The 26,570-nt window shown below is 41.2% G+C and overlaps 2 protein-coding genes across 2 annotated transcripts; one reads left to right on the forward strand and one right to left on the reverse strand.

Annotated features, from left to right (window-relative positions):
- Nucleotides 1-52: 52 nt before the first annotated feature.
- Nucleotides 53-7,018, reverse strand: LOC310933307 (testis-expressed protein 2-like; the record flags this gene model as incomplete). The annotated part of the gene is made up of 11 exons (XM_083896761.1): nucleotides 53-199; nucleotides 311-431; nucleotides 514-723; nucleotides 1,686-1,811; nucleotides 1,907-2,039; nucleotides 2,328-2,427; nucleotides 2,941-3,135; nucleotides 3,788-3,990; nucleotides 4,086-4,350; nucleotides 4,699-4,899; nucleotides 5,873-7,018. 11 exons carry the CDS (start codon nucleotides 7,016-7,018, stop codon nucleotides 53-55), a joined length of 2,847 nt encoding a protein of 948 aa, XP_083752887.1.
- A 3,896-nt stretch (nucleotides 7,019-10,914) lies between these two features.
- Nucleotides 10,915-13,385, forward strand: msrb1a (methionine sulfoxide reductase B1a). The gene is made up of 4 exons (XM_083895981.1): nucleotides 10,915-11,026; nucleotides 12,055-12,197; nucleotides 12,482-12,596; nucleotides 12,935-13,385. Exons 1-4 carry the CDS (start codon nucleotides 10,972-10,974, stop codon nucleotides 12,952-12,954), a joined length of 333 nt encoding a protein of 110 aa, XP_083752107.1. The 5' UTR covers nucleotides 10,915-10,971; the 3' UTR covers nucleotides 12,955-13,385.
- The last annotated feature ends 13,185 nt before the right edge of the window (nucleotides 13,386-26,570 follow it).

The raw sequence follows: 26,570 nt of genomic DNA on the forward strand, positions 1-26,570 counted from the left end.
ACTGTGGCAATTTGTGATGGGAATACATTGCAGCATCAAGGGGGGAGGGGGGCTACTCTGACATGTAGTCCTGGGACTCCATTGAGGATTGTTGGGATGTGGATTGGAATGAAGAGTGGTGGGATGCAGGTGAGCTTTCCAGGCCAGATGTCATCAGGGGCAGATAAAGATCGTCCATATTGGGCATGACAAGCACTTTCTGTTGGCAGTTATGATAACAGGTTAGGAAATTGTCCTCTATCTATATTGTATACAATCTTCCATGTGCAATTACATGTCTATGCAAAGAGAGATTAATGGGTGGACTCACCTGGAACTCACACTGTAGTTTATTCTCGATCCACTCAGTGACATGGCTGAACGTGACCTCCCTCTCTCCGAACATAGGACGCACATGAAGGTCCAACCTAGGAGGCACCTGGAAACTGTACCTGAGATGGAAAGAAGATTAGTGATGCAACAAACAAATCTAAATGCAGGTTTGTATAGAATCTGTGTATGAAATGTCAGTACCATATCCTGTCAGTAGGAGGAGGTGGGATGTTGATGGCCAGAGTACCAGAGAGCTCCATGACCTCCACGCTAAGCATCAGAGGCATGTTAGACACCTCAGCGATCTTCTTTCTAATGTACTTGTTCTCTGTGGCCTTCTGGAAGTATTTGGACTTTGCTATTTTGTCCACAAATCTCAGGATCTTTTTACTTGCACTACCTCCAGGGTGCCTGTGGTAAAATAAGAATGATAGTCGAATATTAACTACACATACACTCACTGGGCCCTTTATTGGGTATAGTCGTTCAACAACAATAACATGGCAGCAACTCAATGACTTTAGGGATGTGGACATGGAGAAGACAAAGTGCTAAAGTTCAAACTGAGCATCAGAATGAGGAAGAAATGTTATGTTTTGTGACTTTGAGCATGGCACAGTTGTGGAAATATTCAGTCCCGAGTTTACAGGAGTTTTAGAATGTGGTCCAAAAATAAAAAAACATCCTGTAAGTGGCAGGTATCTAGGCAAAAATGCCTTATTGATGTCAGAAGTCTGAGGAGAATGATTGGATTATATGCCTGGTTCACAAATATGACCCTCCATCCATCCATCCATCCATCCATCCATCCATCATCTATACCATTAAAGCCAATCCCAGTTGACACAGCGTGAAACCTGAGGACATACCTGATGAAACATGACCACAATCTGCATGTTATTTGACTGTAAGAGGAAGTCAACGTGAGGAGAACATGCAGTCAACAGCATCATCTAAAGCTGCTACTATTTTAAAAATACTTTTACAGGTCCAGCTTGCAGCATTTAGTTTGTGGCAGAAATGGAATATACTACCCATCTGTGTTTGTTTAGCTTAGTGTATAAAGTCCATTGGTTTTTGAATCACTTCAACTGTGCTTTATGCCATGCTCCTTCAAGGACGATAAAGAGAGAGATACATCATTTGGTCCTCTGCAATAACAGGTCAGACTGTGTTTTATGTTACACAAAAATCTTTTTTTACAAGCAGGAAAGTACACAGAGTCCTCTGACAGTAATCTCACCAATAAGAGCATGTTTATTAACATAAATCGTGCCTGAGATGTATTGCCTTGTCTACTCGCTTGCCTTGTCACAGACCAATGACCCACGGTGTATTTGTGCAATAACACACCAATAAGTGTGATGAATTACCCATCAGCTGCCACTGTTGTGCTCTTATTTCCAACAGATCCCTGGGGCTCAAATGAGACAACTTCCTCTTCATCTGATGATGACTCTTCATCACTATCAGCCAGTATGCACAACCTGGGCTTAGAGCTGTAATAAAAAAACAACAAAATCTTAATGGTATAATCTGCAAAGCTTACAAAATGCAAATCTCCTGAGGAATATAAACGTGAGACTGGCCTCACCCCACAGGCTGGGTGTCTGGGACGATGTGAGCCTCATCCTCTCCTTCCTTACCCAGTTTACATAGGTTCATCTTCGTCTCCAGGGTCATCTGAAGGCAGCCTGTGTACGTCAACTCCATCTCCAGCCACAGGCCTTGGTGAAAGAGAGAGGGAGGGGGTCAAAAAAGAGGGAGGCAGTTGGTAGTGCTTCACATTTCCAAAGGAGCTCAGCAAACATTAGGGCCAGCATAGTATTCTGTGCATCTGTTATTGTTGCTAGAGCTTAGTCGAGGGTAAGAGGATTGCTAATTGCTTCAGTGACAGATAATAGAAAGGCTTTTGGGCTTGCATGACAAAAAGGAAATAAATGAGCTCATGACCCAAAGTGACTGCAGGATTTGTGTGTACCTTACATAAATACAAATAACGACACACATTGTACCTCTATGGTCCAGTTTAGGTTTGGAGGTGTTAAGGACTTGAGGTAAACAGGTGCCCATGTCCAGATCAGCCAGGGTCAGTTCATTCATGAAGTATGGCAGCTATAACGAGAGAAACAGTGTAATTAAAATAATTCATTTGATACATTAAAAAAAAAAAAACATTAATCAATTTATAATATGTAAAGCCAATAGAGAAAAATATAGAGGTAGTAAATGAGTGAGGAGGAAAGGTAAGGAAGGGAATAGAGAGAGTAAAAAGGATGGTGAGTGTCAGAGAGAGGAGCAGGGAACAATGAGTGATGGAATGTTGTGGTGCTGTTGTCGCCGCAGTGCATTAGCAGCAGACTCACACAGACACACTTTATTTCTTTGTGGCGACGCTCATCCACATTATGTGTTCTCTAGCTCAACACCTGACCTTCAACCATAAACCTGAAACCAAGCCCTCAAACAGCCATTAGTGTTATTAGTCATTTCTACATTGATGATGCTGTTGATGATGACCATGTGAGTAAATGAGCATAACCCCCCCCCCACAATTATTTGGTCAAACAAGGAATTAATTTGACAGCTAACCTTGCAAAACAAACTACCATCCTCATCCATCCTCACCTTAATCTTGCCAAGTTTCTTTTGGATCTTGTGCACCACCTGATCGGTCCAGTACTTCTCTCTGAGAAAGTCCCAGAAGATCCTTCCTACCAGAGCGTTCACCCACTGGTCCTCTGTAGAAAGTCCTCCTTCCCCTGATCCTGCGCTGGACTCACGTCCAGATTGACCTTCAGAGCAGTGCTCTTCAGTGTGAATCTACAGGGAATCGCAAAGATGTAAATCAGTGGGAATATTGAGAAGTTTGTTAGTTATTTTGTTCGTTCGTTCGTCCAAAATGTTGATGCCTTCTTCAGGATTCAGTCAACTGATAATCTTCTCTTCTCTCTCTCTTGGTAATTGGTTTCTCCTCCTTCTTCTTTTCGTCTCTTATTCTCCCTCCCTCTTAATCTGGATTTTTAGAGATTATATAACCTGAGACAACCAAAAGTCTAGATAAAACTGTGTGCCAGCTGTATGCCACTCTATCAATGTGTCTACATCTTCATTTTCTGTCAGTACAGATTGTTTGGTCAGGATTAGCAGGTCAGTTGAGAATGCTGCTGATGCTCCACACTGACTAAAAAGCCTTTGAAATCCTTCCAGTCTGGTGATACCTGATATTTCACAGTGACATTTAGTCTTATCAGCGAGGACGTGCGGCTGAGGCAGCATCCTGGAAAAGGCTCATCTGAGCAATGAGCTGAGCAGCAACACAGCTGCTGATATTATATCAGCCTTCTTTTATCAATGAGAGTTATTTTGAGAAATAACCCCACATTCAGAGTGTAAAACGAACAGAAGGAAAATTGTGATCTGCCTCTGCCATGATGCTGGATCTAACATCTGAATATCAGTGTTGTTCACTGACCTTCTTGTGGGATATGGGGCTTCCCTTGTCACTGTGGCAGGGGCTGGGGGTGGGATTACAGCTCTCTGAGCCAATCAGTTGAGTCATGTAGGTGCTGTAGTCCAATAATGTTCTTGTTTTCATTGCTCCTGGCAAATCCTGCAGCTCCTCTATATTGTCTTTGCCTGCATTGCCACCAGGGAGTGTCTCAGAATGACCTGCAACTAAACACAGACTTTAAGTGAATGGACTGAACCAGTTGGCAAACATAACCAAGCACCATGAACCACACAATCCTCTTTACCTATGTTCTCTTCACCGCTCACACTGCACTTGGCTCTAGGCCGAGAGGCTGACAGGAAATGCTGGAACCACTCCTCCTTGTCTCTTCCAGAGCGACCAAACAGGTAGAGGGTGACAGGAAGCTGGTGGTCCAGTGTGACGTGTCTCTCTGCCCTTTCTTCGTCCTCTTGACCTTCAACCAGGCTCTCTTCCCCCACCTCCCCCTCAGCCAGTGTGATGCAGATGGGATACTTCTTGTTCCACACCCTCTTACAAGCCAAAGCAGGAGGCAACAAAGAAACCTAGGGTACAAATGATAGAAATTAAATGTCTGTCTTTTTTTAATCCATCTACTCATTGTGTGTTGGTTTTTGTTGTACGTTCTACTGTATGAATTTTAAGGAATTATTCTTCTTCTACAGGAAGCTACTGCAATCTTCCTCAATATGCAACTTGCAAAGTGGATGGTTCGAGTTCATTCTGTGCATCTGCGTGTTGGATGACAAAGTGGGTGAAGAGAGACGAGAGTGTGGAGTTCAGGCAAGAGGTCACCGTCACTCTCTCACTCTCTCTCTAGTCCCTTTTCTGCGGGACATGCCTGCTCTGCTGCTGGGATCAGAAATCAACATTTTCTTCGCAGACACACTGACCTTACTGTTTGCCAGCTGATAAACGCGCGAACGCCAAAACAAAGCCTCGCGGGGTGTCTCGTCGAACGTCGCCCACCGAGGGATGTTGGCACGCGGGTATGCCAGGCACAGCCGGCTGCCCTCCAGTGTGACATGGACTGAGTGTGTGACCGAGGGGTGGAACGTCTCAGGGTCATAGCTGTATGTCTCATTCATCCAGCCCTGGACAAAATTTTTTTATGGAAGCAGCAAAACAGTGAGTCACAAATCTCTTACAGAATGAACAACCTTAACAACACTGTTACGGCAATGTTAAAATCAACCGTAAACATATGTCGGCCCAAATGGGCATCTACTCTGGCAATTGAAATTCACAGCAAGTGGTAAAAACAGTGACAGTGCATCTTAGCAGGAGAGAAACATGAGCCATGGCAGAATACACGTGTCTCATTTAACACCACGGACGTGTCTTTGAAATAGTCCACAGCCTCACTCATGATAGTAACTTCTCTGTGTTCATAAACATCAACTCGTGTGGACCTACTATCCTGCTAACTCTGCATTTATTCAGGCAGACAGTATTACTCAGCAGTGCAGTCAGGTTGTGATTCATGTCAAGCAATTATCAAAATAACCCCCCTCTCCTCTTTAAAACTGAGTCTGCTGTGTCTCTGGATAGTTTTTCAAGCACAGATTACCTCAAAACAAATCCATTAGGCACCACTGAGCATTGTACTAATGCTTAAGCCATGGTTGCTGTTTGTTGTTTTGATCTCTCACCCAGCAGGAAAATTACACTTCATTTCCATGAAACCAAATCAGTCACATGAAAAGCATCGCGTTCTTTAAACCGCTGTGAATAGTTGCCTGTTTGATAAAGAACAAGTCTACAACCGTGCCTGCAGTTCTCTAAAGCTCTACTGCTGTACCTGGACAAATTTGTGGTTTGAACTGAATGGTAACCTGCTCATATAACAGTGATACCAAGCTGTTTTTGTCAGCAAGGTACACTGTTAAAGGTAAAATGAACTAAATTAGTACCAAAGAAGCATTATTTCGCAGGTATGTGGTCATGAACTCAAATGTTAGGCATTTCTAAATGTTGAAATAATGATGGAACCAAAGAAAAAGTCAGACGACATCATAGAGCATTAGTATTTCTTTTAAACATCTTTGTATGTTATTGATTCATTACCTCTAGGATTTCTGGATATATGATGTTCCCGTCCTGTGGATATGTGCTGGATTTGCTTTTTTTGCCTCTGGTATTTGACCGTCGTGGGACAAACATGAACACCACCACCAGGCCCAACATAAAGCCACATGCAACTCCGATAGACAGACCCGTCAGGTATGAAGGAAGTGGCAGCACAAAGAACCCGTAAACTAGAAGACCCACAGGGAGGAGCCAGTGAATAGGCAGCGACGGGCCTCCTTCTGTGCCTTGAGACTGGCTGTAAGTATTGCGATGTGTCTCTCTGGATTCATCCTGGAGTCCCACCACTTGTAATATATCTCCATAAGAGTGGATTTCAAAATGGTCTCCCCTGTTGCGGTTGCGGTGGGAACCCTTTTGATGTCTTAGAGGAGTGTGGTCAACGTCATTCCTCCTCTGGTACTTAACATCTCCGTCTTCACTGCTCCCCTCTCCTCCACAGCTCCCTTGGGAGGCTGGGGAGTCTCCGGCACCAGAGGCCCTCCCATGCTTAGGACTGCCAGAGCTTTCATCCCCCATAATCTTACTCAGCATGCTCAAAGGATCCTGCATGGCCTCGGAGAACTTCCTCCGTGTGTCCTCCAGCTCAGCAATAAGCAAACTTCCCCGGGATTCAGTGGGCGACATGCTGCCTGTGGAAAGAGGTAAGTCCCAGTTGTCACTCTCATTCAGTATTCCGGCTTCAGGCTTCACCTCGGACATCTTGGACTGGGTAGGCTGCTTCCAGGGATGCAAATGCAGCTTGGAGTCAGACTTGGAGAGGTTGACCTCAGGCTCACCCCGACGGGAGATCTCTGTGCTCAATGACTTGACCAAGCTGAGGAGCGGTTTGCCTCTTAGCGAGCTGCTCTCCCTTGGTTCCAGCTCCGTGGAGGAGGATTTGACCAAGTTGGAGGTGACAAGCAGGCCTGCCGATGATGCCGACAGATCAGCTAAAGAGCCAGGAGAGGAGGGCGAGTGAGGCAGGAAGTGGGGATGTGAGCGATGGCCTTGGCTCAAGTCCAAATCGATCCCCAGACTGAGGTCAGGTTGAGATTCTCTGCCTTGTGGTTTTTCTTTCGAGAAGGCCACCGTTGGACCCTCATCGTGGCGGTCCAGGCTGAAGATGAGCTTGCTGTCCTCCATGTTGGCTGTCAAAGATTTGATGTAACTATATGTAGATTTGGAAGATCCTCCTTTTATGACAGATCATGTTGGATGCTGGAAAATGTAGAGAGAAATAAAAGAAATAATGACTGTACACATTGATAATGGGACATTTTTAAAAGCATAATCATGAGACATCCCTACAGAAATAAGGACTTTAAGAGCATATTGGTCTGCAGTTGTATGTGTCAGTGTTTGACACACATCGTGGCAGACATGCTGCACAGTCCAGTTCACTGAAAGTCATCAGCCACACGATCCAGACAGAGGGTCTGGACATTCTTCATGTCATGAATGCAGCAGGGTACTGTGATGCTGAGACACGCTCTTAGCAGGAGGAGAATCTCCGGAGAATCCAGAAGCAGGAAACAGGACACTCATCAATTCATTCGAGTTCACTTGAGCTGAGACAGACATTAACCAGAGATTATGCTGCAGGAGAATCTCCAAAGAGACTTGTGCAGACATTTGTGTTCACAGACACTTCCTCCAGAGAATCTCTGGGGATTGGTGCATGTTTGAAAGCAAACACTATAGGGACGTGATTTAAATCTGGTGATTGGACAATCAGTGGGTCTGTATATTCTGGATTTACTTTACTTAAAAAGGTTTTCCCATGTTTGCTTCCTTTTTTTGCAGCTAGACTCCTTACACATGAGGAGACAACAACAGTGTTGACGGAAAAACAAACATTTCTGCCATTTCTTGCCTACATGTTTACGCCAAAGTAGTAACACAAAAAGCAGCAGCAGTAAGGCACGCGCAGCGACTGGCACTAGATTACCTAGAATGTACATTAATCAATTTATGCTTTCCAGTCAATTTGGACCGGTTCATGCTGACAGGGAGAGGAAAATCTTTGCTGCTCAGCGAAATAGGCAGCGGGGATTTGGCAGCTTTCCAATCAGGACTGTGTATCTGTATATCTGCAGATAACGGGGGAAGGAAATAAAAGGAACTGACACTACATCACCATTAACTCCCATTTAATACTGATTATTTATCTACAGTATACCATTAGAATTTCTCTGAATGCTTGGTTCACATATCAACTAATCAATGCATCACCTGTTTTAGCGGTAAGTCATTATGGGAAAAGCAATTTGTAGTATGTATGAAGGAAAATAGTTATGTTAAATAATGAATATTTAATGACGGCGCAGTAACAACATGGTGATCATTTTGCAATAGTGTGCAAATGAGATAATATTACAGTAATGCCATGTAACCTCTTAAAATGGCCTTGGAGAGTAACTCAAAAGGTCACCATCAGTTTATTACCTTCACATAAAAATGAATGTGAATTAAAATGGATAACGGCCATATTGTAAAGTTTAAATGCATCCTCCCTTGTGTGTCACTGTTACTATCAAGCTATTATTCGGTGATTATCATAATCATATCATAAAATTCCCCTTTAACAAAAGGATTACATACCATTACCATATTGTACTCTAATCATATTCTAATGGGAATATTTGAGGCTAAAATAAATAAGTAAACGAGTGAGTGTCCTTTCTCTTTGGGGTTATCAATATGGTAGATTGTAGTTTTTCATCTGTTCCTCACATTGTGCCATTTGACCCAGTCTGACACAATTGGCCCGGGTCCCCTGGGTCTGTCTGGGTATCATATGGTCACTGTTAGTAAAGCTGTTCTTCATCTCATTAGGCAAATCATTGAGACAATCTCTTCTGCTAAAAGAGAAAAGGTTAATTCAAGTTCCATCTGCATTCGTCTCACCTGATTCCACCTGTGCAAAACTAAGCCAGTCTTGTGTCTCTTGTGTCATATTCTGCATAATATGTTGAGGCGCAAATTTATGACAAAGCAGTGTAGAAACAAAAGCACTCACGTGGATCTGTTTGAGCAGCTGCTCCTGCTGGATCACAGGCTGAGGTTGGGAGAGGTCCATAGTCCATAAAGCATCGCGTTGTGCCTGCAGAGCAGCGGAGCTGCAGTCATCAGCCCTGGATGCTGCAGAGAGCAGAGTGCCGCACACGGAGTTGCTCACCGTGCAGCAGCAGCAACAACAACAATATTCAGTCAACTTCACACTGACTGACTGCAGCCGCTGTCTCCCTCACTCACACCAACACTTTTATCTCCGAGGTGAACGCGTCACAAATGTTGGCTCCGTTTCCTCGTCGCTCCTCCTTCGGGAAGCGTCAATCAACCGACGCAGAATAATGGGATTGCTAGAGTCCAGGCTGCAGACTGGACCAACTGTAATCCAGATTAGTGCTGAGGGGCCAACAGTTGACAGAGCGATGAACACTCTCAGCTCTGTCCTCAGAGTCAAAACACACACACACACACACACTCTGCTCAACTCTCCGCCTCTTCAACCGCAGTCCTGTACACGCTCTTATGTCATTACCTGACGCACGAATTACTACTCAAAAAATCCTTTATTATTATGAATTATTAGTATATATTATGTGTTGCCCCTCTAATAAAATTGTATTCAAATATTTTTTAAATACGAGTTTATTTGGATATTTTTAATGTATTAAATTTAAACAACACACAACTCGATAATAGAAAAACACAATAAGCATATTTTTTTCATAATAATAATATATAATATATTATTATTATTATTATTATTATTATTATTATTATTATTATTATTAATAATAATAATAATAATAATAATAATCATAGTTTCAATAATAAAATAATCAAACTAACATCAAATTTACGACCTTCACAATTCACATGTACAGGTTTAAAATTTGAATTTCTACTGTCATGGCTTGTCATATGTCACCTCGTATAGTTTCAGATTTATATAATATGTTCCTTTTAGTTACATGTTTAAATATGCACAATCTTGCTTGAATACTCTGTGTTACTTGTTCCTTCTTGCAAGAATAAAACACACAAAGGCAACTTTTTTCCCACTATAGTCAACAGAGGTGGCTGAAGATAGTGGTTGCAGTTCTTTTATCACATGCGTCTCAGGCCGATCTTGTTCAAGTTTCACCACTTCTGAGCGTATGACTGTTATCCCCAAGTAACTCCTGCTCCTTTGTTTTATTTTAAGTCTTTCTTTATTTTATTTTAAGAAATAGTTCCCACCACTGGTTTCTGTATCTACACTAGATTGACAGGAGCCTAGGACCTCTGCTGTTCCCCAGTCAACCTTCTCTGGTGTCAAAGTCTCCTGCAGCACCTTTTCTCCACTCACACAACAGTTGCAGCAACTGCAAATGAGATGGAAGCAAGTTACATATTAGTAGTTTGAATGAACAGTCATTAATCTTCACTCCACACTTTTAACCATTAATAATCACCTTCAGGGTAAGATATACTCCAGATTCCAGACCACCTTTCAGATCAACTTTGACCCATGTAGCTCTTTCTTCTTCTTTTGTAAACACTGTTTACTGACTGACCATTCAGCAGCTCGATGATTCAGCTATAAATGATTGAACAAATAGTTTATTCCCAAACATTTTGTGGATAATCATTTGTGGACAATCACATAAACAGAAAAATCAATTGGAGGTGCCATTTCTTTTCCTCACAATAAATGAATACTTTTTCAGGTGTGTGAAAAAGGAGGTCATATTAATATATATTATTATATATGTAATATGATAATCGGTGGGACAGAGTTGTTCTGACTTAAATACTTAAGTCACTGTAAGAAATCATTGTATTTTTACAGCATCTTGGCTTTTATAAATTCAGTCATATCAATATACATATCCAAGTTTTTAAATGTGATGTTGTTTTATTTACTGATACAGTAAGAACTAAGACACAATGGCTTCAGTGGAAGGAACACGTGTTTGATCAATGTAAACAGCAAGTGGAGATTTTATTTTGAAAAGCAACCTAAACCGGAAGTGAAATTATTGTTTTCCTTCCCAGTTGCAGAGGACGGCACGCGCTAGTCGAAGCCGGGTGTTGAAAGTTAAGAGATGTCGTTTTGCGCGTTTTCCCGTGGAGAAGTTTTTCAAAACCATTTTAAACCAGGTCATTTCACAACTTTATTCCTCATTCTTTGTTCCAAAATTCTACACATGCGTGTCTTTTAATATAGAAGAGATAACGATACTAGCGGCAAACAATAACGTAACAGTCGTCGTCGATTGTCGGACTAAACTATCTGTTGTTGTTGTTGTTGTTGTTGTTGATGAGTGTTAACCAAACGTTTAGGAAAAGTTTTACGTAGGTGTAGACGAATGAACTGCATGTGAAATGTAGTTGATAACATTGTGTAACCATGATTGTGTTGCACAACGGTTACCAAACAGCTTGTGTGTTGTGTAAAGAGACAGTCTGACATGCAAGACTGCAGGACCATGAAAGTCACGTAACATATCCGAGCCATGGACTGTACCAAACGTATATCCAGGGATGAGCAGTATTTCTGATACATTTGTTTTGCCAGTTGTATGTTATTGTGATTACAAAAATCTAAATTAAACTAGACTAAATTATGCAACTGTACTGTGATGAAACACACCATTAGTGTAGTCTGATCATCCATTTGGAATGTTTGCTGAGTCATTGTGGGTTACTGAACACCAAGACACTATAACAATACTTAAAGAAGTGTTCCTTGAATCTGAGTATTTTTTTAAATACTGTAGTTTATTTTGATACATGGCGTGGCTGCTGTACTTTGTAGTTTATTTTGAGACGTTTGTTATGGACGTTTGGTATTTTTATTCAAAATACATTTAGATTGTTTGTTTTGCTTAACTTTGTGTGAAGGCGTATAGCAAGCAGTAGTTAATGGTGGCAAAATATTCAACTACTTATGTTATTAGTTGCATTCGAAAGTCAAAGTTTCCTATCCAAGCACAGCAGGAGTTTCCTAGAAATAAAATAGTTTTGGTCTTGACCAAACAAATGTGTCCAAGACAAGACACACAGACCTGGCCTCAAGCACTACCACAGCTATAATAAATAAATGCCAACACAATATAAAGTTGTTGCTTTGAACAATTTATTTTAAGGTCTGTATTTAAATTGTCCTCCTACACTTGACTTCCCAGGAATTTATGTCTGCTCCAAGTGTGAACACCAGCTTTTCTCGAGCCACTCCAAGTATGAGCACTCCTCTCCCTGGCCGGCCTTCACTGAGACTGTGCATGAGAACAGTGTGTCCAAACATATGGAGAGCCCAAACGCTTACAAGGTAACACCACTTACTGTCAATCTGTCAGAGAAAACAGAGTTGTAAATAACACATTCATAGTTAAATGCTTAATACTAGTAAAAAAAACAACAACGGCAACATTAAGAATAGCAACATAATATACAATTAAAGGAGTAAAAGTGCAAATTGAATTGAGAAAAATTATGATTTAAAGTAAACGAATAGTCACCTGTCATAATCATAGTGAGAAAAAGGTCTGTAAATATGAATTTTGTGTGGAGATCCTCAAAGTGCACATTCATATTTGTCATATGTTGCTCCAGGTGCGGTGTGGGAAGTGTGATAATGGACTGGGCCACGAGTTTGTGAATGATGGACCCGGCAAAGGGTTGTCCCGCTTCTGAATATTCAGCAGCTCACTGAAGTTCGTCCCTAAAGGTAAAACCCAACGTAGATTCGTGTGGCCACAATTTTCATTGCAGATTATATCCTAATGGAACAAACAGAAGGTCAATGTAGCAGTGAAGCCTCCAGCACCAGTTATTCTCCCTCTTTTGTGTTATTAAACACAGGTTTTATTTAAGTTGACATCTTTTTGTATTGTTATTGAATTGTTTGAAGATTATGTAAAGCTTTTTGTGTGCCCCAAACGATGTAAAGCAGCAGCAGATGTAGATGAATGTTGTGTGCTGCTGCATTCTACCCATGTTCTTCTTCATTTAAACCATTTAAACAAACTGTTCCCATCTAAATGTGTGTCTCTTTGCTCTCCCCAGATAAGGTTGATGGACAGTAGAGTGAGCTTGAAGGAGGACGTGTTGTTGGACCTGTAGACGTTTCTTAGTACTGCTCACAGTGAGGTCAGTGTATGAGGAGTTCTGGGACAAAGCCCAGTCTGGGAGCACCGGGCTCTGATGGATGGTGGCTTCACTGAACAGTCAAAACAGACGACTGGTCTCGACATCAGCTATTTATGCAATCGACACCTACTTAACAGTTAAGTCCAGAAAAAACTACAAATAAATTGTATTTTCATTAAATATAATATTTTTAATAGCAATAATATCACAGTTGGCTGCCACTTGTCGCAGTACACCTGTTGAGCTTTATGTAAATGGCACATAATAATGATAATAATATATTTGATTTATAAAGCGCCTTTTAAAAAATCTCAAGGTTGCTGTGTAAGTAGAAAAAAATCCACATGACTCAAATGCAAAGAACCGCAATAAATATAATATAAAAACAATATTCTCTTTATTTTTGTTTGTTTTTTTCCAGTTTGTCATGTTTTTCTCAAAGGTTAAAATTCAAGATGGTAATATAACTGTTTTTCTGAAGAAATGAATGTTGAAAATCCAGTCACCTGTTTCTCTTTTTGTCTCTGAATTATGACATATGCACTACACTTTGTTCTTTTTTGTAATCAATGGGCACATTTCTGCAGGGATAGAGCACCTATCATCAATCTTTATTTTACAAATGACATGCTGGCTTTACATTGACTCAGCTGGATTCACCCAGATTTGCTCAGTAAAGTGAGTACTGCCATCTTGTGGAACTAAGGAGAAAATCATCAGGTGTTCAAATAGAGCTCAGCTGTTGTTGGCTGGGTGTGTCATTGTGAACTTAGTTAACTAAACAAAGGCACTGAAATATGGAATTTAATTTCTGGGGGAGAAAAACAGAAATTCACTTTCAGCCTAGTGAGCGACAAAAACACGAAACAGGAACGATTTAATCTCCAGCTTAAAATCCATCATTCTGTTTTCCCCCTCCTCTCGGTGTGTGTGTGTGTGCTCTCAATATGGGTATGGTGTGGGTGAGTTACAAAGTTTGTACTCTCAATTTGGCTTTTTCAGGACTGTGACTCCAAACACCCTGAAGCATCGGGTCCCATCAAGGTATAGGTAAAGTCTATGTTAAAGCTAGACTAAGTTGTATTCATCTTCTTGTTATTCATCATGTGATTTGTAGGCATAGGATATTCTGAATATTCAGCTTATTGTTCCACTGTCTTTACATCTTCAAACATTTTTGACTGAAATCATCATTGAGTCTACTTGGAACCATAGTGTTTAATATATGAAGACTTCTATGGAGCTTTTTCAGCCCTCAAGGCAATTAAATAGAATCTCCTAAAATAAGGTGGATGTAGATCAGGGAACTCAATTTCTTCTTCAAAATTGCAGTTCCATGTTTTTGTCAGTTGAGGGTGCTGTCTGCACTAAAAACATCTATAAGCTCATGTTAACAACTTTGCAAATACAACACTGAACACACAAATTACAAATGTACAGTCCAACAGGTCTAGGCGCAGACTTGTGCTGCAGGACCAGTTCTTTTTGCTGCCACTAACAAAGCCATTTCTAAATCACTCTTATGTTGTTAACTGTAAATTCACCTTCCACTTTTAATCAATATATAAATTTTTGCAAAGTTCCTCAGAGCTGCCTTCAATGTTTCAGAAGGAAAGTTTACCAGAGTGACTGTAAGTTAAACTTACCTGAGGTCATGGAGTGGTGGAATTCTAAACAAAGGCATGCTGCAGGGGGGAGTGGAAAATGTTTAACATCTGCAGTGACTGGGATGAGCAGGTGTTGAGATGCTTGTTTCAAAGGCTGAAAGATCAGAGGTGAAGATGAAAAGCTTCAGTGTGAGGCGGCGGATTAAGACGGGAAGTGCAAACATTTGTATTGTAATGCTTACAGTACAGGTAGTTTTATTCATTTGATGGGATAGTGATTATGACTTCAAAAGCTCACTTCAGCTGTCGTATAAGTGTGAGTGCAATGTGTCATGTCGGGTTCACTGTGTAAGAACTAGTGACATCTAATGGTGAGACTGCATATTGAAATGCACATATTAGCCGTTTGGTCCATTCTTGTTGCTGTAGAAACATGCATGTCAAGATGGCTACCTCTAGGAAAAGAGTCCAAGGCTACAAACACCAAACATATTTTTATTTTAGAGGAAGTGTACGCTTCTATGACCTGATAATGGGTGGATAGATTGTACACCTTTTACAAACATACTTGTGTATGTTAAGTTTCTGCCAATAACTGCTCCTAAATGATTCACAGTAGACTAACTTTTTTTTAAACAGTAATTTGTATCTTAGTCCAATCCTGCCTCACCTCAAGCTCTTCATTAATTGTGTAAAAGCTTCCATGTGACACATTAGATGTTGTTGTGTTGTTGTGCATTCTGTGATGTACCATCACACAGCTGGCACGCAGACTAAACTTTCCTCGGGGGGGTCAAAATCTGGAAGAGGAAACGGGGAGAGTTTGAGAAGCGATGATGAGCAACAAACCCACAAACAGACACAGATAGAGAGAGGCGGAAACACGCAGATAAACTAAATGTGAGAATGAGAGATGAAGACAAAGAGGAAATGGCTCAGAGCACAGGACTGTAATTAACATTTGCTATCTGCAGGAACACTCTTTTTTTTGTGTGTGTGTGTTGGTTTCCCGAACACAGCTGTATGGCCGAGAGGAAGTAAACAGGAAGAAGGAAGTGGTAATCCTTTGATGGAATCAGGAGACAGACCCCACTTTTCTTCTACTGACCTCTGGGGCTCATCCTACAAACATGATCCTTAATTACATTAAACCACTACAAATCCAAAGCCTTCAGCAGCCCCAAAGGCCAAGCCTTGAGATCCGACTAAACACGTGTGTCCCACCAACTCATACCCGGGACATCTTGTTTTAATTTGAAATGATGCGAGCCTGCTGCTTAAATGTGGACGTTTACGGGCACTGCACCTGCTTCTGTTTTGAGGCAGTGTCTCATTCTGTGTCCATATGTCATGATATCCAACATCACTGAGGTAGTTCCCCCCCCCCCAAAAAAAACATCTGTCATCTAGTCGCTCTGCTTCACACCCACCGCAGAAGCTGCGATCGCTTTGTGAGAGCACTAAAGCTTCTGGACGTGTGACTGTAACCGAAAGAGCGAGATACTCCTTTCATCGAGGAGTCAAATCTGAAGCCCTCTCAATGATGTCTCTATCTAGACACTGTGCTGCGGCTGCCCTCCACATGTTTCAGACATACGTATGCTGGCCAAGCATCTGTCTCCGTCTGAGAAACCAGAGAAAGGATAAACAAAGCTTTTATACATGACACTGGAATGTGATTTCACCTCTAAATCGAACGGAAAGTTTTGGAAAGTGCAGGTTTGCTCGTTGTTGTAATCCTCGGTTTTTGAAGGAGAGATGGAGCCTATGAAAACCAAAACGAGAACATTTTTGCCCATCCTCTCTCACAGACCCGGCCCAGTGAACCACAATGCGTGTAGTTTCCTGAACATATAAACAGATTTTATGTGGTGCGGGTATGTGAAATGCAAATCTTTACAGGCCCTTACGGTTATAAAATCCGTTAATGTGGAATGCGGAGCAATAAAAACACAATCATATTAAGGGGGAAACAATGGGGAAACCTCAAATTTCTGCCCGTTCCAACAAAATGTCAACAGTTTAATTAAGTGAGAGATTGCTTTGCTGAATTCAAACGTACACAGCGAAACCAAAAAGTGCCCTGTAAAATCCCAAGTATGAGGGCTGCCGTGTGGGAAAATAAACAATATGGGAAATTTCAATGGCTTCTGCTGCTTTATTGTCATCTTTATCACATGATCACATTCCTGCTTTTGAGCTCCACCAGCTTCAATAACACAGAGGGGTTTGAACATATATATGTGTGCTTTTTTTTTTAAACATCGCTCGCTATCTGTTCTCTGATCTGTTTCAGGGTAGACGGGACGTCAAGACGGCAGCACAGGTTGGTCTGAAAGCTTCAAAGGAATACTTCAGGTGTGTGCCGCTGGTATTGTTTGCACAGATCAGGGAGAGGGTTTCTTAGTTTTGGGGATGCTGCACTGACTGAGGGATAAGAGAGGGGAGAGAATAAGACTGATGCTGTGCCCACATGTAAACCTTTTTTTATCAGTCATACACTACAGGGGGGTTTGAAACTCATCAAAGTGACCCAGAAAGAAAGTGTAGACAACTATTCTTTCTATGTGTTTCACAGTACGGATCCTCAGACAAACGTGTGCCAGAGGACAGGGAACATTAATCAAACACACCGTTCTCAGAGTCTGGAAATATCAGGAAGGTTGTGGATTTCAGCCTGATGATTCTAAAGGAGGTTTGGGCGCACAGATAATCAGTGCAGAGGTGGACTGTGTGTGGGAAAAATAACATGTTAGTGTCGGCGTGTGTTCAGAAAAGTCTCTCGCATCTGGAGAGGTTTATGGCACGCTATAATGGTGACACGCTAATGCAGATAGAGGCTGAACACAACAGCGAAGAAGAACGTAATTACCTCAAAATTTCCCTGGGTACGATGCCACAGACTGTCTCCCTTCTTTCCTTCCCCCAAAACTACACCCACCTAATCTCAGCAGCTCCCTGCAATTTGTGGCTGCTCATCTACTATCATCTTGGTCAGTAATCCCAGTGTGCTTCCTATGGAGTCCAGGTCTTCTCTGTGTGTTAGAGAGAAAATGACGGTAGCGTGCAACATTTCTTACATGACCACGCTCTGTTTGTGTGTTTACCAACAGGAAACGTTCAGGGGTGACTTACCTCTTCCCAATCAGGAACCTATAATCTACATCCCACCCAGCATTATGAGTGAGTTATGGAGGTGTTTTGACTTTTTTTGGGCTGTACGTCTGTTGTCGTTAGTATAACCATTTCCTTAATAACAGCTTGACAGTTTGTCAAGATTATACCATTGTTGTAATGTAGCAAAGTACATATACATTGTTACTGTTCTTAAGTACAAAATCAGCATATAACTACTTTATTTTTCTAGCAACTTTTACTTTTCACTCCACTACTACTATTTCCTCTAACTACCAAATAAAATCAGAAGAAGAAGAGTTGGTAATGGTCTGTATTTATATAGAGCTTTAAATCACTGCTTTAAATTACTGTTATGACATTCACCCATTAACACGCTTCAACATGGGGTTAAGTGTCTTGCTCAAGGACACACTAGCAGAGCCAGAAATTAAACCCACAACCTTCCAGTTGAACGATATTTTGTTAATATTGTGTCTTTGTAGGTTTATTGTTTTTTCCCCCATTAACTTAATAAATATTACCTTTAAAACATTACCTTTATATTAAAAAATATGGCCAAGAATATGAAACTACATCCAGCAGTTACTTTAGCTTGGTATAGAAACTGGAAACAGGGAATGTCTGCCTATGGTCCGCCACATCTGTGTGTTTAATCCGTAAAAAAAAAAGAAAGAAATAAAGAGAGAGAAACAAACAAAGGAAAGAGGTTTTCAAATAAATATTGGAGTCAGTGGCTGTGCATCAGGAGCTGCTGATTGGTTCAGAGAATGTGCCGCTGCTTTTTTCAACATATTGAACACAAACCCCCTCCGAGCTACCTCCCCAAATCTATACAGACTATTGTAAAGCTGACAACACATTTTACACTGTGGTTTTTATACGGTTTAAATGAACTATAGCTTCAAACCTTGATAAATGAACTGTACATGTGCTGGTAGGTGCATTTTTGTTGCCTTTGGACAGAGGGAGGTTGGCTGTTCCTGCTGATTTATGCTACGCTAAGTGAATGCTGATGAAAAAAAAAAAAAGAACAAACCATTTACTTTATTGCACATCCAACATCTGTAATAGATTAAAAAAAAAAAAAAAAGAGTCCATATGTTTGAGTTAAGCAGTGTTTTGATTGACACAGGAAGTAATTTGTTTTATGTTAAGGCAGACAATAGCAAGATTGTGCCCGAAAAGCATGGCTGCAAACAGGTTGCAGTATGACTAAAAATGAAAAGAGAATTCTGCTGCTCAAAAAAAACCCCTGTAGTTCAGCAATTTGATGGGATAAAAGCTGCCTCAATCAGGCTGCAGGTCTGATAGTTTTGCGTGACAGCGCCTGTTTTCAGATGATTGATGCAGCATAATCATAATATTACACCGTTTCTGTCCACGAAGGCCAAACAGAGGCACAAAGTTATGCGCTGCAGATTAAAGTAAAGCATTTTCGCGTGTGTTTTTGTTTGTGCGAACACATCTGGATCTCTCTCAATGTGGGAAATTCCATGCACTTACTGCTCAATGCCCCTCAGCACCTATTGTGCAACACACACACAGAGTTGTATATGTGCATTAAAGCCAACAATCTGTCTGTGGACCTCATTAATCAGAGATTTTTGCATTTCAAAAAGTAATCCTTCAAAAACCTGATGAATATTTCTAAAGCATTAACATGTAGCCCACACAAACTGTACTCTCGACATGCAGGTGGTTGTAATACTTTTGTGCCAGAAAAGCAAATATGCTCAGATCTTAGCTGTCAGTCACTCAACAGCGATTGTGTCTTTTGATCCCTGAGCCTCACCCTGTTGGCTCGTCACTGTGCCAGATTTGTATGGAAAACACAATGTAATTGAGCATTTTTTATTTTTTTTATTTTTAGTCTGCATGTATCAGTCACTACAGTCAGTGAAATCCATTTTGCATCTATTTGGGCATCGTCAAAGAAAAGCCCTCCTGTTGTCGACCAGCTGCTACGTTATGTCCCCCCAAAACATAGACCTCAAAACCTAAAGTGAGAGCAGATGGGAGACACAGGAAGGAGAGGAAGTTTGTGTGTGTGTGTGTGTGTGTGTGTGTGTGTGTGTGTGTGTGTGTGTGTGTGTGTGTGTGTGTGTGTGTGTGTGTGTGTTGGTGATTGTTTTTTTGTTTTTTTTTAAAACAAAACACATTCGTAGAAGAATGACAAGAGAGGGTGGTGTTATTTAGAAGTAAATATTTTTCCGTGAATGGAATTGTCAGTGAGAGACAGGAAACATTCTGTAGAAGTCTGGCATCGAACCGCAGACTCGCATGGTATGACCCTTAACTGTCCGGCTTCTATGGGTGAATTCCAATTCCTTGCTTAACCCTCAATCTTAACCCTCAATCTCAAAAATGCGCGTTCCCGCTAGTGCAAGTGCTGTCTCAGAAAATTTAAGTTGAGGGGCAAGTTTAAGGGCTGTATCGCCCTCAATATTGAGATTTTCCGAGACCACCCTTGGGAGCAAGGGCTACCCAGAAGGCATTGCGTGTTTTGACAGCACAAAGATGGCGATGAAAGCAGCAAAACGAGTACGCTACAAATGTAAATATTTTCTTTGTTAATAGAGATATAAAAAATATGTAAACCATTGTATTATCTTAGTTTAGGCCCATTTTATGGATCACTTATGTCATTTTTTTACTTACAATGCTAATTCACAAATAAAGATAACTCAAAACAAAATGAACTCCTCCGGAAGTCTGTACTTGCTTTTGTTTAGGAAAATGGCGCACATATTTCCTTGAGGTTTTGTACTAATGGTTTGACAATTTGAAATGAGCAAATAATTAAATGTTTGTTTAAGTTGTGTGACCTCTTCCATCCTTTCAGGGCGATGTGGATGAACCAGATGTTGGGGATTCCCTCCTTACGACAGTGACAATACCGTAAGAGCAGTTTCACTACACCCCAGTGAAAGTCTCCGTTGTCCTTGAAGGTGATGTGGTGCTGAACCTCTCCAGCCTCACTGATGCTTTCCTGGTAATGTTCGTCCTCATCTATGCACTAAATCTTAAATATCTCAAAGGACTGACCGACACTTTTGAATTCACTCAGAAACCATTACTTGGTCTTGATGATATATGTATGGATGTGAAAAGGAATAGATCTATGTGACTGTATGTGCTATACAGGATCACATTTGCTCACACATTTATTCTTTCAAGCTTTTGCTGTAAAATTAATTTTCATTTTCAGTCAAATAAGCCCTTATGTAATGTTAAATAAACGTACATTTGCACAACTGCTATGCTAACCTGAACAAGTTTGGTCAGTTTAGCGTAGCAGTTATGTAAACATGTAAAATTTGCATGTCTGTAAATATGTTTACGGTTTGATGAGTTTTTTACAGTTTTGTTCTGGTAACCACAGCTGCCAGTTTTATATGTAAAAACAATGGGATTTTTTTTTACACTGTACCTACATACCCACCTAACAGCTAAATCAATAAGTAATTTCATGAAATGTGACAAAACCCTCCTTCTCGTTGCTCCAAAGCTTATCTATTATCTTTTAGTAATTTAGACGAAACAATGAAAAAAAAAAGCACACTGATGCAAATTCACTACTCCACAAAATAGATAACATTTATCCAGCTGTTTTTAGATATTGTAATGCAGAACTGTAACATATATCTTTCATTTTCTTAGCTGGAGGCAACTTGAATGTTTCTCCTGTCACTCAAGAGGCTTCTTCAGTTCTTTAATTTTAGATACACAAAACAGTGCGTGTTACGCTTTAAGAACCCTCGCAGTGTACAGAGTCATCATATCCTAATGTCCCCAGGTATTCATTTAAACCTTCGCTCTCCCAGCCAATTCTTCTCAATTCAGTTTTGAACGCTTCTCTATGTCCAGTAAATTTCAACATTTTACAGCGACTGAGTGACTCAAACTAAACAACTCGTCAACCTCTTTAGAGGAATGTCCCATTTTTACTCCTCATTTATCTCTTCGCAGGCCTGCTCTTTTCCCAATATAGGTCACATATTTGGTACACTCCTGTCCCCTTTGGCCAAAACAACCATCAGCATCCTAGCTGATGGTTGTTTTGCTGATGTGAGTTGCACACACAGTTTCACATTCCTGTGAAATGCAGACTCCCCCTACAGGGTAGAAGTCCATCTCCTGTTTCTTACACACAGGACAGGTGATACTACTTTAACAGACCTGACTCAACACTGAGGCAACGAACAGTTTTTTTTTTTTTTTGTCATGTTTTTTTTCTCGAGGATGACAGCTCTCTTTTCTCACAGTCGATGTGTGCGCGTTGGAATTTGAAAAACATGGGAAACTCCAGTGAGCGGGGAGACAAACTGCTGTGGTTTACACCAGTAATTGCAGTCTGTTAACACCCATCTGACGACTTTTTTTTTGTATTTTTATTCACAGAATGCTGTCCAGGTTCGAGTTGTTTACAGAAAAAACACACACACACACATTATCCACCGGTTAAATAGTGAGACGTTCACCCAGTCGCTCGCTCACTCACACCCATCTTCCAATTATTCCAATTGTTTCGGATTTGCTAAAAGAGAGCAAAAATTAACGAGCACATCCGCTTTGGATGGCGGTTCTGGCCCGCTAACAGTAGCGCAGTGTTCGATCCAGCTGTCAGTGTCAGGGAATCTCAAAGATGGAAAGAAAGTTGTTTTTCACACACTGGGCGGAAATAAATGGTGACAGTGACACATAAAAGGGCAAGGCTGCGGTTTGTAGCTGACGTCATGGCAATCAACGTTTAAAAATGACGACGAGGCCTTTCAATGGAAGGAAGCCACACAGAGCAGCCCACAAACATTTCAGTAAGTAACAGTTTGGGGCCGGGCACCGCAAGCGCTACACGAGTGGAAACGGTAGGATTCCACGGACACATGTGCAGTCGGAAGCATGGTGCAGTTGAGCGAATACTCCACTTACTCGCAGCTCTGTCAGATTCACAGCCACATGTCTTAAACTGGTCCTGCAAAAGTGAGCCGGAGGGCATGAAACTGTATACTGAGCTAATCACAGTTGTCTCATTTTTAACCTCTCTCACGGCATTTCTCTCTCTCCCACTCTCCACACTTTCCAGCGCACCCAATATCACTTATAGGAGCCGACCGCCACTGATCCCACTTTTCACTGGCTGCACGGCTCTGGATTGAAAAGAAAGCATTTCCCAAATGGCCTGCGGTTTGTATGATGACATGATTGTCATTCTCTTACTTCCACTCTGTAGTCCTTTGAGTCCTACTTGTCTGATTCTAGTGCTACAATAAAGCTCCCATAGAAAGTAAATAACAGTTTTGAAAAAAAAAAAAAAAAACACACGCATGGGCCTCCTGTACGGACTTGCTTCCTGGGAAGGTATCCTCACTTTTATTGCCAAAATGAAAGACACATTGAAAATTGTTCTGTGCAGCTGCTTTCCAGCAGTCAAGGACAGCTTGAATGCATTTTTTTGTTCATGTGAAAAATATCTCCGGCCTTATATCCCTTATATACATGTATATGATTTACAATTGAACCTCCTGGTGGTGTGTGCTGCTCAAATCGAATACTCATGAATCCTGGAATGATTCATAGTAATCTCTTCCTTGGAGATAAATTACTCCCATGTTGAATTTGAAGCACTATGTGGGTCTGACACTGCGTCCAAGGACACTGTGGGTGTTGCATAAGCAGCATAGCAACAACATCTCTCCTCTCGTCTTTTCAGTGAAGTCTTTACACAGCTGCAGGACATGGTGGATACAGTCTAAACAGTGCTGCTGCAGGTGACAAAGACAGATACACCTGTGTGGAGGTGGTGGAACACAAGGGCTGGACGGTGGGAGGGGAAGTGCACCCTTCAGAGAGATCAGAGTGATTTTGTTCCCTCCTCCGTCTCCTCAGTCTTACTGATATGTTCCTTGAATTTGTAGATGAAAAGGTTGGAAAGGCTCCAGGAGAGGGGCGGGGCTTCGCTGTTGCTTTGTTGCTGCCTTTTGTGTTGGCTCTACCTGAGGGTTCAACAATTGAGCAGCTATAACATATTGCAGGACGTGTGTGTGTGTGTGTGTGTGTGTGTGACATCTTTCATTTCTTCAAAAGAGCATGGCACTTCACACGCCCCACAATAAAAGCTTTAAAGGGAATAATTTTGGGGATAACGCTGCCTTATTCTTATAATCACAGAGTCCTTGAAAGCTACAGCTGATCTAAAACTCTCGTAATCTGTACATCCTTTTTGTATATAAGTCATTGATTTTCATTCCAAACACAAAAAGGCATCAGGATCCCTTTGTTGAAGACTAGAGCCGTGCCTCTGCACCACTAAATGAGTATCTCCTGGTCTGTGGTTTCTAAGATCTGTAACGATGGCTCTGAGGAGACAGACGGGTATCTTGCGGCTATTTCAAATGGCCGACAACTTCTTCCTCAAACTGGAAATTACAAAATGAGAGTGGAACATTCTGCTTTTTTGCTCGAGAGGATTTGTAATTTACTCTAATGGCTGACACATGTACCCAGCATCGGCAGGCCTCTGGCTATGGAAATCTCTCACAGGGATCACGCAGGGATGCAGCAGTAGAGCCTGTTACCTGCCTGTTGGACATGTTGTCTGGACTGTGCACGTACAGCAGATGACAATTGTCTGTGCAGCTATTCTTCTTAGGACACTGCACTGACTTCCATTTAGAGTTGTTTTCGTGAAACCTGGATTTTCCAAGGCACTTTTAGCTGAACATTTATTCACTTAAGACTCTTGTTATTTTCTTTACCTTGAGTTTTCAGTTCTGTTTCTGGTTTCCTGTTTCCTTTGCTCCCAGTCCTTTTCCTGTACTTTTACTCAAGGGTCCCTTTAAGGTACTTCACTTTACGTACTTTATAGTAGTGTTGATTCCAGAAAAGGTCCTAAAAAGGTAACAAATACAAGCACACACTTACAAGTATATTATGTGACACTGATACTGAGAAAGTATGAAAACATAGTGCCCAACAAGTACTCGCATGACAAACTCAAAAAGGTTGAGTGTTTAAAAAACGATTTAAGGCTCGCAGCGTCAACTGAGAAGTCGGATCATTTTCCCATAGATTTAAACAGACTTTTTTTTTTTTCTGCAAACAGCAGAGACGCCTCATTTTGGCTCCTCAGTGGACTCTTACTTCCAGGTTGGCCTCAGGCAACAAACTGGATGTCTCCATCCATTATATATATATATTTGTCAAAACACTAACACAAAAAAAAATACAAATCTTGACAGGTTGGGTCAGGCTCGGTTTCTACTCTTTTGGGTCAGGTTTGGACAGAAAAATGTGTCCCCACCATCACTGTATTATAATCAGACAAGATATATTTTGCAAGTGCTAACTCAAGCATCGCATCGGGAGTTTTTTTTTTTTGCCTCAACCTCAGTCCCAGACTGAACGACACCAGTTCGCAACTTGCATGTCGTCTTTGTTTCCTCAACACTTCTGCCGCCTGCTCCTTTAATCTTACTGTTTATATTTCGGGCTCCAAACCTGTCAATGTGTGAGTGGAGCTATTATGAGGGAAGAGCAAATAAAATGTCTGATGAAAGCAAAGCTTTGGATCCTGACCTCCTTCTGTCTGAATTTGCCGCAAGCCAGCAGACAATCATCTCCAAAGCTGTGAATTCCTCAGTGCCAGGCTGGCCTCTTTTTGAGAGGATTTACAATGGCTGTTTGTGCTTCAAAACATGTCATTATTCTATATTTGCCAGGGTCATGTCAGTTTCCACAGAAACTTTTGTTGAGGACTGTTTTTTTTTTTTTTTTTTTTTTACATCTCAGAAGGTGGAAAGTGTAATCATAGCACTGTGATACTGAACTCTTTATTTTTTTTACATTTTGACTTTCGCTGTATGTGGTTTTTCATTCCCTCTGCAGTGGCTTTTTGGAGGTTGAGGTGATTATAAAAGTGTTTAAAAGTTTGTGTCTACAGAGCCGGCCAACGGTCGTCTGCCCACATCCACAGGCGTAGGTCAAACCACACTTGACACTGCCTGATAAAGACTTATGGGTCTCCACGTTCAAAATCCCGATCTTGAAGATGTTGCATGTCAGATGTCCATTGACATTGTCAGGATCTGCCGTCCTTACTAAAGACCAAAACCTGGTCCTGATGAGGCAGAACCAAATTTCTGAGGAACCGGTTAAGTTTAGGGCTGAGATTCGAATTGTGGTCAAATAACTATATTTGGTAACTTCTGCAGACATCCAAAACCGTGTTACCGTCAATACCGCGAGATCTTAGAAACTTGTGGATTTCACCCAGCCAATCAGCACAGATCTGCAAGCGTTATCGTGAAATTTGACCAATCAGTGGAGGCCTGTAATGCTTGAAACTTCAGTGCAGTGCAGTCCTGGAAAGCAAAAAGTATGGTCATGCGGCTCGGTCTTCTACATCTACGGTAATTTCTCAGACCAATAAGATGCTAAGTTGATGAAATCAATCATCTAAAAGGGGGTCCACGAGGACCAGGACTGAGAAACACTGTTCTAAAATGTTCTCAAATAAAGTTCCTTTCATTTTATTTGTGGTATTGCTGTATATTCTTCTAAATACATATTTTTTATGGGTGTTTTTTTAACCACAGATGGGCAAAGAACCATATATGGTATCTTCTGGACCTTGATTTTGTACACCAGGAAACACCTTGTGTTATATCCTCTAATAACACTAATGTTTAATTTCCAAGTATCTCAATGAGTGCACTCTAAAATGTTAAGGTTAGGGTTAGGCAATAACTGGTAATGGTTAAGGTTAGGTAAACAGTTTGTTTGCTGAATGGAAGTCAATTCAGAGTCTT

Source organism: Microchirus variegatus (assembly GCF_963457635.1).
Source record: "Microchirus variegatus genome assembly, chromosome: 10".
NCBI classification, from domain to species: Eukaryota; Metazoa; Chordata; class Actinopteri; order Pleuronectiformes; family Soleidae; genus Microchirus; species Microchirus variegatus.